Source organism: Canis lupus, chromosome X (assembly GCF_003254725.2).
Source record: "Canis lupus dingo isolate Sandy chromosome X, ASM325472v2, whole genome shotgun sequence".
Classification (NCBI taxonomy): Eukaryota; Metazoa; Chordata; class Mammalia; order Carnivora; family Canidae; genus Canis; species Canis lupus.
The window spans coordinates 118,547,621-118,564,530 of NC_064281.1; the positions used below are offsets into that span (position 1 = coordinate 118,547,621).

The 16,910-nt window shown below is 56.3% G+C and overlaps 2 protein-coding genes across 3 annotated transcripts in view; one reads left to right on the forward strand and one right to left on the reverse strand.

The window, feature by feature from the left end:
- The window catches only part of LOC112663802 (melanoma-associated antigen 10-like), a 331,119-nt gene that overhangs the window by 55,495 nt on the left and 258,714 nt on the right, over positions 1 to 16,910 (reverse strand). The window lies entirely within an intron of this gene.
- Positions 70 to 3,434, forward strand: LOC112663801 (melanoma-associated antigen 10-like). 2 transcript variants are annotated; one of them, XM_049107693.1, is made up of 2 exons: positions 70 to 1,726; positions 1,889 to 3,434. In XM_049107693.1, exon 2 carries the CDS (start codon positions 2,164 to 2,166, stop codon positions 2,929 to 2,931), a length of 768 nt encoding a protein of 255 aa, XP_048963650.1. In that variant the 5' UTR covers positions 70 to 1,726; positions 1,889 to 2,163; the 3' UTR covers positions 2,932 to 3,434. The 2 variants fall into 2 exon arrangements, with proteins under 2 accessions (XP_048963650.1, XP_025308610.1); XM_025452825.2 differs by having other exon boundaries at positions 70 to 1,693.

Consider the following 16,910-nt stretch of genomic DNA (forward strand, 5'->3'; position numbering starts at 1 on the left):
GCCCTGGCCTCCGGTAGTCTGCCCGAGGGGCCCAGGGTCAGCTAGGGCTGGAGGCGAGGATCCCCGAGGGACTGAGACCCCCGAGGGAGTGGGTTCCCAGGGAGCCCGGAGCACCACGGCCCTGCCCCTGCTTCAGCCTCGGGAGGCTGCCGGGGGTTGGACGAGTCCCGAGCTGCGTGGTCGCTTGCTTATGTGACAGGGCCTCCCACACCTGTGGCGGTTGGGCTGGAGCACTGCCTCCAGGGTGTGGGCTGCGGTGGGGTCAGGTGGAGTGGGAGGCAATGGCCCACGTGTGGCTGGTGGCCAAGGCCAGGACTACAGGGGAACTGCAGCCCTAGGAACGCAGCCTAGAGTGGGTCCTGGGAGCCCCCAGGGCCCGAGGACCTCCTGGGGCGTGCCCTGGCTTGCCAGCCAAGTCTCCTAGAGCCTGGGGAATTGGAGGAAGGAGCAGGGTTGCAGACTGCCCAGAGCCGACCCGGGGCCTGAGGGGATTGAAGGTGAGGACCAGAGGGAGGACTGACGGACCCTGGGCCCCAGCACGTGCAGTCCAGGGAAGAAGGAGGCCCCTGTGCAAGATGAGCCCATGCTACGGTCCTGATGTCCACCTCTGAGTGTTAGGGCCTGAGGGCTTGTGCTTCAAAGTAGCAGGACCTCGGGGTTGCTTGGTGAGGGTGTGTGTGGAGGGTGTATGGCCAGCGGGGAGTCAGGGTGAGGACCTTGGGGACGTCCTGGCTGGCCCCACCTGGCCCATGAGCCAAGAAGCCAGTGCAGTGGAGTGGGGCCCTGCCCTCTGGGCAGCCCACGGAGGATGGGAGAGATCTGGCCCTCAGTGGAATGCTCACTTGTCCCTGGGGCGGGTGGGGGCAGGAAGGTGGGCTGACCTGGGGTTGGTACGGTCTTGGTGTGAGGGGCACGTCTCCTCTATGGGAGGTTGGGGGCCCGGAGGAAGAGCAGGCCCTGGCAGGATAATGTTTCAGGGAGCGGAGGGCCTGGGCCTGAGGGTCTGGACTCAGGTCAGCAGAGGAGGCGGGTGCCCTGCCCTAGCCCTGGACCAGGCACTGGCGACAGTCGACGTGACATATGAGGGGATGCCTCCCACAGCAGGATCCCTAGGGACCAGGCCGCCCCAGCCGTTTGTGTGGGCCATGGGGAGAGGCGGGACAGGTGGCCCAACTGATTTCTCTGGACTTTGGCTGGTGGGGGGTCGTGGCAGGGGCCCTTGCAAGGAAGGTGCAAGGAGGGTAGCCTCAGGGCCAGCCGGAGAGTCTTCCCAGGCCTTGCGTGGGGTCCAGGTGAAGACCCAGAGGTGCCCCCATCCCAGCCCAGATGGAAGCCAGAGCTGGCCCATCCCTTATGCATGATCCAGGAAGAATCCTGGAGACTTTGGCAGGTGTGGCCAAGGCTGGGCCCCTGGCTTCCTCCTGTGGAGTGTTGGGGACCTGTGATCTTGCAGGGACAGTTTGGCCAGAGAAGGACAGGGCCGGGGCAGTCTTTTGAGAGGCTGAGGAGGGGACTCCCCACCTTGACTGCAGGAGACCTCCCAGAGAATGTGGCAGCCGTCCTGTCCACACTGGGCCCCAGGGCTGGGCTGGCAGTCTGCACCCTGAGGACCCTCCTCCTTCCCTCCTGCAGGGACTTCAAGAACTGGCAGCAGAGGCCTTGGTCTGAGGCGGGGGTCCCTCAGGACACAGAGGTGAGGAGGCGCGAGCCAGAGCCACTTGGCCAGGTGAAGTGCACGCTCTCTCTGAGCCTGATGTCAGGGGTTCTCCCAGCCCAACACAGGGGACCCCTCTGCAGGGGAGCCGGGCACGGCCCCCTGTCAGACCTGGTACCTCGGGGTGTCTTGGCCGGGCTGCCCCCTGACAAGCTCTCCCAACTCTGTCTTCAGGTTCAGCCCGAATCTGACACCATGCCCCTGAGGAATAGCAGCGAGCTTTGGAAGCAGGGAGAAGACCTAGAGGAGGCCGAGGGCCTGGGGATGCCCAGCTGTCTGGGGCTGAGGAGGAGGAGGAAGGGGAGGAGGAGGCTCCACCTTCCCCCTCTACCCCATCTCCCCCATACCACCTATCTCATCTCTCTCTATCCTCCTCCTCCTCCCCCTCCTCCTTCCCCTCCTCCTCCCCCTCCTCCTTGTCGTCTTGCCCTTCATTGTCCTTCTCTGGCATGGTCTTTGGCCCCCCAGAGGAGGGGTCTGCTACTCCCGCGGCCCTGAGTGCTCCCCAGAGCTCTCAGAGTGCCGACCGCTCCCCCAATGGTGGGGCAGCTGGTGGCCTTGGCCAGCCCGAGCCTCCTGGCCCCAGCGGCCCAGGGGAGGCGGGAGATGAGGAGCCCTTGGTGGAGGGCAGTTTCCGCATGAAGACGGCTGCCCTGGTGGTATTCCTGCTCCTCAAGTATCGCAACAAGCAGCCCACCAGCAAGGCAGAGATGCTGGAGGTCTTCACCCCAGAATACCAGGACGACTTCCCCGCCATCTTGAGCCAAGCGTCCATCTGCTTGCGGCTGGTCTTTGGCCTAGACGTGATTGAAGTGGATCCCAGGGAGCACTCCTACGTCCTCAACCCCATCCTGGGCCTCACCTGGGATGGGATGCTGAGCGATCAGTGGGGTATCCCCAAGACCAGCCTCCTGGGGCTGGTCCTGGGGTTGATCCTCCTGCAGGACGGATGTGTCTCCGAGGAGGTGTGGGAGGCTCTGGGGTTCACGGGGATGAAAGATGGCCAAGAGCAAATCGTCTGTGGGGAGCCTGGGGACCACCTCACCGTCTGTGTGCAGGAAGGCTACCTGGGGCGCCGGCAGGTGGCAGGCAGCGACCCTGCCCGCTTTGAGTTCCTGTGGGGGCCCAGGTCCTCCGAGGAAACCAACAACCTTCAGGTCATGGACTTTATGCTCCAGGTCGGTAGCAAAAACCTGGGGTCCTCCCTGGTCCTGTGAGAACAGATTCTGAGATAAGGAAGAGGGAGCTGCAGCTCCAAGGGCAGCCAGGCCCTTTCCAATCTTTTGTGGGGCCGGTATGAAGGGAGGCCTTAGGGTGCTTCCTCCCGGTGTTGTCCTGTTGGGTGTGTAAAGAGAAAAGCCTGGGCGTTCTCAGGGGTTAAGGGCCAGGGCAAGTAGGGGGAAAGCAGGGCCAAGAGCCTCCCTGGGGGCCTGGGCTCTGCAATGACCCTGGCATCCAGAGCTTGGTTTCTTTGAGGAAGCTCCCCATGTTTGTTCCTTGGGACAGAAGGGTTCCCCAGCCCCGTGTGTGAGTGACACGCACCCCTTTGAGATCATACTTGCCAAGCTCAAGTGTTAGAGTTTTGTCATGTCCTGCATACAATTTGGGAGACCTTCCCTCCTTGTTTGGGTTCTGGATGAAATCACAGGGCAATGGCGTTGGAATCTGTTGGAAAGGCCAAGAGTGCAGCAGGCAAGTGCTGGAGTATGGAAATAGGAAAATAAACCTTGTTCACTTCTCATTTCTACCCCTGCCGTGTGCCATTTTTCCAAAGCAACGTCGATGTGCGCTGCTGCATTCACTTGGTTTTTCAGGAACGGGAGAGAAGGGTCCTAACGCCAGGGGAGCCCTGCTGGCAGCTCCCTCATGGCCACACATCGGCTGAGCTCTGCTCCCTGCAAGGCTCTGCGTGTGAGCAGTGAGGACAAGAGGGGACCAGGGTCACGCCACCTTCAGGGACTGTGTCTAGCGGCGGGAATCCCCACGGGAATGCGGGGAGGGTGCCCTGAGACCTGCGCCAGCTTGCCAGCCCCGAGCTTTTCCTGGAATTGTGGGAGCTCTGTGTTGCCCCCAGAGGGGCAAGAAGCCTACCCCGGCGTCACGGCCATTGAATCCTATGTGGTCTTGGAGGGTCGTGTGCAGACAGCTCATTCTGCTCAGTTTCTCTTCGGTTCCCCTTGCTCTCCCATCCTGGGATATGTCACAGGAACAGCAAATTCTTAAGACAGGGGGTGTGGTGGTGGACGTTACAATAAGGCTGGACCTTCTCCCAACCACTAACGGTCCTCATTTGTCAGTGGTCCCGTGTGCCGGTCTCTCCTGAAATGGGACAGTAGCAGAGAATGGCAAGTGGCAGTGCATCAGGGGAAAGAGCACATTGCCAGCCCATGGAGATTTCTGAGGTTCCTGCCACAGTAATTGCAGCAAGGTGCTAGGATTGAGGAGGGATTGCTGCCCCTGAACCACCACAGCCAGGTGAGTGTGCAAAGTAGTGACCATCAGATGTGATCCTGCCTTGGAAGCACCCGCCCCACAGCCGGTGGATGCGTAGGGACATTCTGTAGACGAGCCTCTGTGCCCCACAGAGAGGCCCTGGTGGGCAGTCCTTCCTGCCACCTGACCCTTGGATCCCCGAGTCACGGCCATCAAACCCCTCATGCCCCGCACCAGGTTCCTTCGGGAGTCCGGCAGCCCGCTGCCCAGTGGCCGGGGCAGGATCTGGGACGTCCTGCTTCTGGGGCCCAGTCGGCAGCCCCCACAGCCTCTGCTGCCCACCCTGCCCTGTCTTTCCTGACCGTGGCCTCAGCCTGCAGACCTTGGGGCTTGGTCCTGTCTCCCCACTGCCAACTGCTCTCTCCCCAGTGCTGCTGCTCACAGGCACTCATCTTGCTCTGGCCGTCCCTCTCTGCCTACTTGTGCTCCCGGGGGTGCTGACCAGGGTTCTCTGGCGGTCCATGTCCTAGGGGCTGGTAAATGACACTCCTAGCCTGGTGACCCTGGCGACTGTGCCAAGTGGGTATTGTCAGAGAACTCCTGGGTTATAGCCATCGTTCTGTGAAGCTGGTGTCCTCGTGAAGGCCACTGCGAGGTTGGTTCTATGAGGCTAAGGCAGAGACGGGGTGTGTACCTATCAGCCATCCCCAGAGCCGCCGGGACCCTAGGGTCCCGAAAAGGGTACTTTGAGCAGAGGAAAGTGTAGTGGGTGATGGCAGTGGTGACCGGGATGCTCCCCCACACCCCACAGGCCCCCTGGCTCACATGAGGATTCTGTAAGAGCCGGGCAGGAGGGCCTTTGGGTCCCCAGGAGGCAGGAAGTGCAGAAGGTCAGTTACCCCACGAGAGGGGGAAGGAGGAGCACCCACCATCCTGAGGCTTGTGGCCTTGGGACAAGTCCCAGGATCAGGCCCTGTGGGACAGCCCCGGCTGGATGCGGGGACCCTGCATGCTCTCCTGGGAGAGAATTGACTGCTGGGGCCCGGGGTTTGATCCAGGCCACCATGGACTGCTGGCACGGAGCACTCAGGATGCCCGAGTACCAGCATGTGGGTCCTTGGGGAGGCATCTCCGGGGTGCCAGGTCCTGTCCCGCAATGTCTGTATTCACACACAGCGGCCAGGTGTCTGGCAGTTGTCAGCAGGCCACGGCGGATTATGCACGAGGTCCCCTGTCCTCAGCAAGAAGTCCTGACATTCTCTAGATGCCCTGAGCCGGTGCCCTGACAGGCTGGCAAGAGGCGCCTCAGCTGCGGTTCTGCTCCTCAGGAGCCCCCGTGCCCAGCGATGGCCAAGCCTGCTTTGAATGCACCCCCTTGGCCGGGCTCTGACCTACTGTCTGGCCTCTACCTGCCTGCCCTGTGTGACAATACCACTGGCACCTGCCCTGGGCCATTCCTGGGCCCGACTTGGGCCTCCCTGCCTGTCCTCAGGGCCAGAGTTAGCCAAGCCAGGCTGTCCCCACCCCCAGAGAGAGCGGGAGTGCCAAGGATCCCCGGGACTGTCCCCTGTGGGGATGCAGTGCGGGTCCTTAGACCCCCTGGGTTGAGTATTCACCTGCTGACCTGATGGGTGGCTGACGTGCAGCCTGCCCAGGGCAATGAGCCTGCGGGATGACATGGGGCCCCATTCAGCTGGGCGACAAGGGGCCAGACTCGGCCGGGGCCACGCCTGAACCCCAGGGTGGCCCTCGAGGGAGCATAGCTCTTCCAGCCCCATGCGTGTGCGATCCTCTCCTTCCTCACACACTCGGTCCTGCCCCCACGTGTCCCTGGGGCCTGGCATCCAGGTAGAAAGGATCGTGACCCCGAGGCGCTACTAAGAGGTCGCGTGGGCAGGGGTCTGTGTCAGGCTGCTGGTGGCATCGGTGCCCGGCACTCCCACGGTCCCCCAATCATGGGACGTGGAGCGTCGGCAAGATGACCCCCCCCCCCTCGGAGGACAGCTGGACCCCTGCTGGCGGCAGGGAGGACCCTGAGGTCCACACCTTCGGGCTTGGCCCCTGGAGGGCGCTCACCTGCTGGGGCGTTGTACGGCTCCCCCTGCCCCGATGGACGTTCCGCTAGCCTGATCGTGTGCACGGTCACACGGCTCATACGGTCACAAGGGTGACACGGGCATAGTCTCCCTGCAAGGTCAAGCATTGCTGTACTTTGGCAGGGTGCCACCCCGACGTACAAGGCCTGGTCCACATTGGCGTCCACAGACATCGCGGTCGTTAGCGTGTGTCTCGGGCCTGCTTTCTCCGGATGTGGAGATTGGGAACCAGGCAACGCTCATCTTCTGATCCCGGGCCCGTGAGGAGGGAAGTCGTTCTGTCACGCTGAGGATGTGTTACCCAGGCTCAAGCAATCAATAATCAATCGTGGCAACACGTGGATGCCTCCATGATATCCCAATATTAATGGGATGTGGGGGGCTTCCAGGAGGGTGAACACCTCCACATTCCAGGAGAGTGGTGCCACCCAAATCTTCGGGCACAGGTGGCCCTGTGTGCAGGATCCTCCCGGGCCTCCCCCACGGGTTGTCTTCCTGTTGACTCCCAGGGTGTCCACTGGTCATTGTTAGGGACCAAATCGCCGTGCCTCCCAGATTCACATGTTGCCACCATACGCCAGCACCTCCGAATGTGTGTGTTGCTGGACTTTGGGCCTTCCAAGTGCTGACGGGGTTCAGACGGAGCCAGTGAACATGAACTCTAAAGCCATATGGCTGGTGTCCTCAGGAAGAGTAGGAGGGGACGTGGGGAAGGCGACAGCGCCTGGGGCGTGCACGCACGCGGGGGGGACCGTGTGCAGAGGCGGCAACAGTGTGGCCACTCGCAGAAGGAACAGAGAGGTCGTGAGCCTGCCGGCACCGTACCCTTCAACTCCCGGGCTTCAGATCTGGGAGGGAACCCATGACTTTTGTCCTGGCAGCCGGGACACGCGTGCTCGGGCATGTTGGAGTGGGCTGCGTGACTTCTAGCTTTTTGAAAACTCGCACGTGGGCTCCCAGGGTCGAAGACCATGCTCCTTCCACCTCGTCCAGGGAACATCCACTGTGTGACGCTGGGGACAGATGGGCACAGCTGTCTTCCGGCCCCGGGGTCTCCTGGTGCCGGGCGAGGAGGCGTGGGTTCCCCTCCTGAGCTCCGGGCCGCTCGGGTTCTGCTCTGTGGGAAGCCGGCCGTGTCCCCGCAGCCCCTCATGTTCTCGCAGGTTTGGAGGCTCCAACTTCAAGAACCAGGGTTTAGACCATTTGGTTTCCGGGGTGGGCAAGCCTCTCTTCCCGGCTCAGAAAAGGCCTTCGTGTCACTGGGTCCCTCCCGCGGCCCCACCTCTGTGCGCAGGTGGGGCGGGGAGGCAGATGTCCACGTGTCCTCCACTTCTCATGGGGACGCTAGGGCTGCCGGATTTGGGCCGATGACCTGCATGGCCTCGATCACCCTCCCGCCTCCCTAGGGTGCCTCTTGGCACAACCAGTGGTCCCGGGGCATAGGGCTGCACCAGAACAATTTGGAAGAGGACTCAGCTTGGTCCCTCACACAGGGTGGGGATGCCTCCCGGTTCTATCCGGTTCTAATCGGGAGCCATCTGTCCTTCCCGATTTTGGTCTGTGCGGGTTCATTTTGGGGCTCTACTAGGTTTCCCGGGAGGTCCCCACCCCACTAGCTTTGGAACTGTGACCAGCAGGAGTGGGCAATGCCAACAGGACAGCCCCGGGGCTAGTTTAGCTCATCTGGTGGACATACCATCCTTGGTACCTGAGCTCAACCCACCCCCCAGCCGCTGGGCTCGGCCCCCGCTGTCATGCCAAATCCAAGAAAGTCACCGAATACCTCCCAGGGCCAGAGACCTAAAAGGGGGCTAAAAGGGGACCCTGTGCCCGTCCACAGGGGTTCCCAGGAGGCTGGGGCTGCCTCTGGCCTAGATTCGGGTCGAACCCCGTTAGGACCCTCCTGATGGAGGTCTGGGGCTCCCACTTCCCTGGCTGTACCTCCGTGCATCCCGGGTGGCGGAGGTCCCGGAGGAGCCTGGGGGCTCCCGAGGAGCAGCTTGGCTTTTTGCCAGGACCACCCTGGGGAGGAGGAGGTTCCTTTGCTTGGAGGCTGGAGGAGCACAGTGGGCCCAGCCCTCCAGGGACCTGGCGGCGACGTCCATCCCAGCAACATGGACCCCCGACCATTTCTGAGGGCCTGCGCTGGGCCGAACATGGTGGCCTGGGACGTGTCCCTGCACCTTGCACCACTCCACTGACTTGCTAGAGCCGGAGGTATGCACAAGACCCTGGCGGAGCCTCTGACATTAACCTGCCAGTCTACGGTGCACACTTCCCCGCAGAGGCTTTCCTCCTGAAGGTTCTCTCCAAACCCCGCGGCTGTCGCCCCCACCCCAGGGAGTGCCCAACACCCGAGCCCCTGCTGGCATCCCGGCCCACAGACCAAGCCCCTCTGGTGCTTCAGCCTGCCGGGGCTGCGGGCAAGCTCCGTCTTCCATGTTGCTGAAGCGCCTGGAACGGACCAGGTGAGGAACCTCAGCACCTGGCCTCGGACTTCTCTGGGGCTCGAAGCCACCCCCGGCGGCCCGGGGCCGCGAGCTCGGCCACCAGGCCATGGAATGCAAGCTGCCCCTTAGCCAGAGACATGCCACTTTGCCAGAACGTTGGCCTCATGGTGGCCTCACACCCCTGAAGGCCCAGCAGGCCACCGGCTCACGGGAAGGCCAGCTGCCTTTCTGGAGGACCAAGAATAGGAGACCCGTGGCCCTGCAGTTCCCAGGGGCCCAGTGCTGAGCCCCAGTGGGGCAGGCAAATCCATGCTAATCAGGAAGTTTGGAGGAGGAGGCACTAGTGGGCAGAGTGGAGAACTGGGGACAGGGCGGGCTTTTGAGAGTGGCCTGGATCAGGAAGTGGTTTTCGTTTCAGGGAAGGACATGTAAGAATAATTCTTCCCCTGCCAGAGTGTAGAGATAAGGCCCGAGATTGGATTGGTGGGTCCACCCCATGGACCTCTGTCCTCTGTGGGGAGGGAGCCTCTCGGGGGCAGCGCAGGCTCCTTCCCCATCTTGTGTCATAACCCACTCGTGGGATGGGGCGCTGAGGGCTGTCCCCAGCAGTGGGTTGTGACGGCCGCCATGGGGCTTGAGCGGGGAAGAGCCACAGAGCTCCTGCTCCTAAGCTCACTGCCACGCCATCCTGGCCTAGAGGATTTTCTGTCTTTGCTCCCTTGCACAACCCCAACTTGGGCCCCACGTTCCGCAGGATGCCAGCTGCACTAGCTGTGCGCGAATGACGGATCTCGTGCTTTCTAACTCTTTTGGTGTAATAGAGATATTGTGCTTCTGTGTCTTGTGTATGTTGATCAAAGGCCCTCGATCCTGCGCTGGGCTCTCAGGGACACGGGCAACCCCAGGGATAAGTCGGCAGCAGCTCCAGGTCTGCAGGGCAGGAATGCTTTGTGCTTTCTCAGCAGGGAGAACGAGTATGTGGAGTGCGTAGCCGACTCAACGACCTCGTTTCTGCCAATTAGAGCTGGCTTTTCTGCCGTAGTGTTCTCTTGAACCCCTCGACCTGCAGTGTTCCACGGGAGACGCCAGGTCTTAAGTCAGTTGCGCCATGACGTGACCTCCCCCCACTGGAGGATGGGAAATTGGTCTGAACAGGAAGAGCTGGAACAGGAGGCAGGGTTAGGAGAGGCCCCACCGGCAGACAGGTGCCGGGGGAGGCCGGGATGAGTTGAGGGTTGTCCAGACGTGTAACCCGGGATTCCTGATTCAGACTTCTAGGCCCGGGGCACGGGCCTCACTTTACATACCAGACCCATCCTTTGCTGGGTTGGGCCGGGCCAACCTCGCACAACAGGGCGTGTGTGTGTGCGTGTGTGCCCGTGTGTGTGCACGCGGGTGCGTGCACGTGTGTTTTAAACATGAGTTGGTGAGGATAGGTTACGGTTAGTAACCCTGGACCCAGGTCCAGCTGCCCGGGGATGGGGGTAGGAAGCAAAGGCTGATTGTCTTAACCTTAGCAATTCTGGGCTTTTCCTGGCTTCCAGAGAGACCATAAGGCACGGCCCCTTTGCGGCGCCCAGAGCCAGAGTCCTGTCCTGCTGCAGCAGTGATTAGGGTCGTGGTAGCAAAAGGATAAAAGGAGGTTTTCCTCAACGTGCGGCCAGATCACCACAAACCTACCTCACTGTGTTCAAATGGGACACGTGCGCTGGAACGCGTCCTGGGGTGCATGTCTGCCCCTGGGTCCCTGTCTCCCCTGTTGCAGCCCCCTCTCGTGACCCCATTTGTCTGGGTTTTGTAGGACTTCATGCATGGCTGACTGTGTGATTGCTAGGTGGCCTGGTTTGTGTCAATATAATGTGTTGCTCTTCTCCATGTTCTTTTGGGGCTTTATTGTTGACAAACTTATTTTTGCATCGAGAAAACTAGCCAAAGCATCTTCCAGAAAAGAATCTGCGCCAGGAAGAGAATATGAAACCCAGCTCGATGACCCCTCTCGAAGTGTGGCCTAAAGATTCCGACGACTCCACCCTCCCACCGGTCACCCTTTGGCACCTTCACTCAAGAAGGGACAGAGAGAAGGGCAGCCTGGGGCTGCTGCGGGTGGGAGGGGGTCCATCCATCCTACGGCCATGCCCCCATGGAAAAGCAGGTGATTCTCCTGATGCTTGTCCCCCCTGGGCCTATCCCTGTGGCCTGATATTTCAGCCAGGTTGCTCCTGCTGACGTTTATAGAAAAGTAGTTTTCCCAACAGGGTGTGATCCGGCTTGGGGGGCATGTGGAAGCCCCAGATCCAGAGGCCAACTCAATGTACCTCCGATGAGCTGAGGTCTTCCCGGGGTAAGGAATCTTAGGAAGGGGATGAGGACGTGGGTGTGAGTGTCAGTTCCTAAGGGAGCGGGCTGGGCCAGAGTGATTTGCCGTGGCCGGGGCAGCGCTACACTCAGGGGGATTTATGATTTATGAATCAAGCAGGACAAGACATGTGTTCTGTTTGCTGACCATCAAACACATCCTGTGGTTACTTGAGACGTACCTCCCTTGACCGACATAGCAGGGATACCAGTCTCGGCTCGTGCCCGGGGTATGAGCTCAGAGATCCTTCTCTGGGCTGTGCGGCTGGGAGGATCAGTAAGAGGTGGCCAGGCAGGGAAGCCTCTCTAGCACATTCTCCCCCTCGTGCACGTTGCCAACTCCTCCCCAACTATATTCTGGCTTGGCACTCGATGACCACCGGAGATTTCTGTGTCTCCAGACTTGAGAGCATTTGTCTAACAGCAAGTCCTAAATAGCTGTGGCCTCTGGCTTCCTGTAACGCACATCCCATCAGCAGCAGATGAAAACCCTGGGCTGAAACACCGCCTGAGTTAGCGCAGAGCCAGCCAGGGCAATCTAGCCAGAAATCACAGGGCATTTTATGGCAACGTAAGCGGTCCTCAGCCCCTGGTGTCACCAGGTGATGCCTCGGGACCACCAAAGTGCCCGTTTGAGGGTGGACTGTCTCGAGCCTCGAGGATCCTCTCGGCAGGCTCCACAGCTGTAACAAGGTGCCTGCATGGTCCCCAGCCAGAGGTCGAGTATCCAGGGTGTCCGTCTTTCCCTCTACACTCTGTCCGTTCAGGCTGTACCTGAGGACTCTTTTGAGATGTTTGGCCACCCATGCCCACCCGAGGCCTTGTGCACGCTGGCTGGGAGTTCCCGGGTCCTGAACCACGTCTAAAGTACGATGCACATGGTAGCGTGGAAAAGGAGGAATAGCTGCAGGGAGCAAAACTTGTGCACTCTGCCACCTTTGTCACACACCAGGCAGGGAAGGCTTTGCCACTCCAGATGCTCCCCCTCTCCCCCGGAGACAACAGGCTGCCAGGACCTGGGGCCCGGGGGTACCGGGGGTACCAGGGGTGCTGGGCGTCAGTGGGGCCAGAACGAGACATGTCTGCTGCCCCCCGTGTTAAAACCTCCCCTTCTCTCCTGGGTGAGTCCATCGGTGCCCCTGTCCCTCCTGTAACAAACGCTGCTTGTCCTCAGGCAGGAGACTCAGCCTGGAGGTTCTGTTTCCCTCTGTGCTCACTCTCGGTTCTCCCAGCAGCTCTCGGAGCCTGAGGTTTCTTTGGTGGATCGAAAGAGACAGCTGTGGGAGGGAAGAGATGTTACAGCCTCCTGTGTCTATAGCACAAATGTAACTCCAAGCACATCCCCAAGTTCTGACTAAGTCCTGCAGTATAGGTAATAATGTTCCCTGCGCTACAGCTATGAAACCTGTCCACCTGGAGCCATAGTACCCTACTGACCTCGGCTCCATCTCACCAACAAGTCAGAGGCAGACCACGTTGAGGAACCTGGAGCTCCTTCCTCAGGGCTTCAGTGAAAACAGAGCCTACCAAATTTCCCCTTTGCTGGCTAATGTCCTATGGAGTACACACCTTCCCAAGTCCCTTGGGTGGAGGGCCCTGCCACCCAGCTGTGACCAAGTCCTTGGTGTCTATTCAATCTTCCCATGTTCCCATTTTTCCCCAACTTAAATTCATACCTTGAAACACTTGAGGTTGACTACCAAATTCCAGAATCCAAACTGCCTTACAGCAGAATGCTGCCTACCTACCAGGCCATCAGCCATCCCTTGCTCTGTCCTTGGAAGGTCTGTCTGGTTCCCCCACGCCATTCATATCGACAGTTCATCTTGTGACAACGACCCTGTCACAAAACATTTTTGAGCTAAGAATATAGTTCTGCTTATGAAAATATAGGTAAAATCCCACCAGATCCTCAGCAGTACACTTACTGTCTGCTATAAAAGTTTGTTCCATGTCACAGAACAGTGTATGTCCATTCCTTGGAGTAGTGAGCTTTCAAGGTTATGTTCACTTCAATGCCTGAGAAATAATACATATTTAGATATTGGTAAAGAATTTGTAATTCAAAGTCAAACAGATTCTATGGAATGGCTTATGAGACGAATCAGATCATTCACTGGGAATCATTGCAATCAGTCTCCTAGGGAGAGTTACCAACGATGATTAGGCTTACCAAATGCTGGTCTCCAGCTTAGAGAGCCATTGTGCTAAAGCAGGAAGTCTTGATGAGGAACTGGAAAACACCTGCTGCATTTCCCTATTGGATGGCCTGAATCCTCTAACCTACAGTCATGTACACAGTTACAGTTTCCATTTGGATCTCACTTGTAGGCTTATTTATTTATTTATTTATTTATTTATTTATTTATTTATTTAGCTTGGGTATCACCTTGACTAGTTTGATTTCTCTGTCACTAGAATGGTGGAGTTGGTAACCAGACACAAATTCTTAGATTTTGATTTAAGCAAAAGTGAACTAACTTACTGCGTATTTGCCTCACAGTCCCAATAACAGTGATAGGGAAGTGAAACCCAGAATTCAGTCTGTGCAGCCACTTGTTTCTTGGTAATGGTATTGAATGTGTACACCAGCAGGAGAGGGGCCACAATGTTCCCCCAATTAGAAATAGAGTTACAAGTCTCTGTCTCTTGGGCAGCTCAAATGACTCAAGGGTTTAGCTCCGCCTTTAGCCCAGGGCGTGATCCTGGGAACCTGGGATCAAGTCCCATGTCGGGCTCCCTGCATGGAGCCTGCTTCTCCCTCTGCCGGTGTCTCTGCATCTCTCTCTCTCTCTTTCTCTCAAAAATAAATAAATCTTAAAAAAAAAGTTGCTGTCTCTTGAATGTACCAGTGGATACTTTAGGCAAAGGCTTGATTTTCTACTTCTGGAGCCCATTGGATTATTGTATCCACCCCTCCAAACCTAATTTGACTTCCTATTTGCCATTTCTTACTACATTGGTCATTTCTTCCTAAATGGTAGAGCTGTCCTTCCAGCACTTGGAGGACATTGGCTCAGCTTGCTAACTCTACAAGGAGTTTTTCTTGCCATCATTTTATTCTTTCACGGCATTGTACTGATTTTCTTTTTTTTTTTTTTTGATTTTCTTTTTTTTAAGATCTTATTTATTTATTCATGAGAGACACACACAGAGAGAGAGAGAGAGGGCAGAGACATAGGCAGAGGGAGAAGCAGGCTCCATGCAGGGAGCCCCATGTGGGACTTGATTCCAGGACCCCCAGTATCACACCCTGGGCCGAAAGCAGGCTCTAAACTGCTGAGTCACCCAGGGATCCCCATGACAGTTCTTTATATACTCTGTATACTACACATTTATGCATGATGAACAAGTATTTTCTCCCAATCTGTGGGTGGTATTTTTTTAAATGATGTCCTTTGAAGCAGAAGCATTTTTAATTTTTATGAAATTTAAGTTATCTATATTTTTGTCATTTGGGTATTGGTATCTGCTATGGACTGATCTGTGTCCCTACCCCCACATTCATGTTAAAGCTCCCCATGCCATGGTGTTTGGAGATAGGCCTTCAGGAGATAGAATTAGATGAGTTTACGGGTGGTGGGATCCTCATGATGGGATTAGTGTGCTTATACTATCCTTCTGTGTGTGAGCACGGACAAAAGGCCATATGAGGATACAGAAAGAAAGTGCCTATCTTCAAAACAAGAGAGGAATTTGACTGGAAATTGAATCCTGCCAGACCTTGGTCTTGGACTTCCAGTCTCCAGAACCATGAGAAATAAATTACTGTTGGGTAAGCCACCCAGTCTATAGTGTTTTGTTATGCTAGCTCAAGCAGATTGAGACTGTCATATCTAAGAAACTATCGCCTAACATGACTTCATGAAGAATTACGCCAATGCTTTTCAGTAACTATTATGCACAACCATCTAGCATACTTACATATACCTGAGATTAATTTTAGGTTCAGTAACACTAACGAAACTGGCCTGGGAAGAGACAGGCAGAAAGGGAAGAATGAAGCATTCCAAAGCGAGTGCCTCTCTGGGTAAGAGAAGAGAGCATTCATTCCATGAAGTTCTTCCTGAACCCAGCAGGAGATGGTAGGAAGAGTCTTCACATGTCTGTGGCTGGCTGGCTGTGTGTGGGATGTGTCTGGTGGTTTGCGAATGAAGCTGGCAACCAAAGCTGAAAAGGAACACAAGAATAGCTATTGCTTGTTTTTTGAAATAGAGGATGCTTCCATTGTTTCCAGAATCCAATCATATGTTCAAGCCCCCCACAATACACACATATCTACAGTGCCATAGAGTTTCAAACTCCAACTAGGCTGCAGTAGCCATGAGTCCTTTATCCCTCGATACTTTACACTTGTGCTCCAGACACTCAAGACATTCTTGACTCTCCACCCAGGGTGTGTGTGTGTGTGTGTGTGTGTGTGTATAAAAACCTATTTGGGTACTAGGTCTTTTTTTCATGCTAAAAGGCAATTCCCTGAATGCCTACAAGAAGGCAATGGGAGCTTAAGATTACAGACACTCTCGATTCAGCACACATTCTGTGGGCATTGGTGTTTTATTTATCACAACAGTTACTGCAAACTGTCTGTGGGAAACATGATCATTCCCATTTTATATAGTTTCTCAAGTTCTCAGAGACATGAGGCAGTGTCCTCAAGATCTCACCCTAGAGATCTTCATCTGGTTGAGAACTCCCAAAGTTATCAGTGGTTGGCAAAGGGTTTTGTGGAGGGAGAGTGGGAAGGACCCAGAGTCTAGTTGGTGAAAGGAGTGAGGATTAGGGTGGTCCTTTTCTTGGTTTCTGTTAACTGGGGCTTTGCTATTCATTTAGGGATGGCAAGGGATTTCAAAGGAAGAAAAAGTCTGCCAATTTGAAGAATCCAACCTAAAACATTTAAACAACCTGAGAAGAACCATAACCTGCAGACTACATTCCAGAGTATCATATGAGATGCTGTAGTGGAGATAGAAGGGACACAGTAACTCTTTAGGGATGTTTTAAGATTTTCCTCACAACTGTGTAGTCCTTCTTGCTGAGATCTGGGGGTGCCATCTGGGTGAATGAAGCCAGAACCACAGTTAGGTTTGCTAAACTAAAGGAGAAGCCTCGCTGGCAAGTAGGATGGAGTTCAAGCAAAAATGTAGTCTCGGATTACATGGCTCCAGGAGTGAAGAGGAAGTGAAGCTTGTGGGCAGCGGGTGGCTGTTGGAAAAGTGTCCTTTCTGAGGAAAGCAGTGGAGGGCTCGTGAGTACATTCTGTGTCTCTGTCCTCTCCACCCCCAGTCTCTGTCTTAGTTATGCTCTCAGCAGCTCACACCTGAACAGGTGATAGATTTTATTTTTACTGATCGGTCTTGTCACCACCAGCCATTCTCTGCCATGTGCCCTGTAGCAGAGAGTGTCTTGGGATGTCCGGCTAGTCAAGACTCAGCCACACCTGAAAAATCTTCACTGGCCCCTAAGTAAGTTTCTACCGCTAGCATGCGCCCAGCATTTCCTGTGCACATGGCCAGCAGCCTGAATTAGACCCTCTCACCAGTTTCCTCGGATCCCCTTGCTCCTTAAATTCATGTCACCCAGTTAACAGAAGGTCCAGGGTCAATGCCAATGTCCCTTTTATATGGACACATCCGATCCTGTGTATATTTCTTCTAAGAACAGCCAGACCGCATTGAATGGCACACGAGTTCTGTACCCCAATTAGTATATCTGGGTTTCACAGGAGAGGACTTAGCAAACCTCTAATTGCTCATCTGTTTACTAGGTGGGAATGAATAGTGAATGTAGTTGAGATAATGAGGACCTGGTTGCTCAATGTCAGAGAAAACAGTTCCAAGTACGAAAAGAGAAAGGCTACAG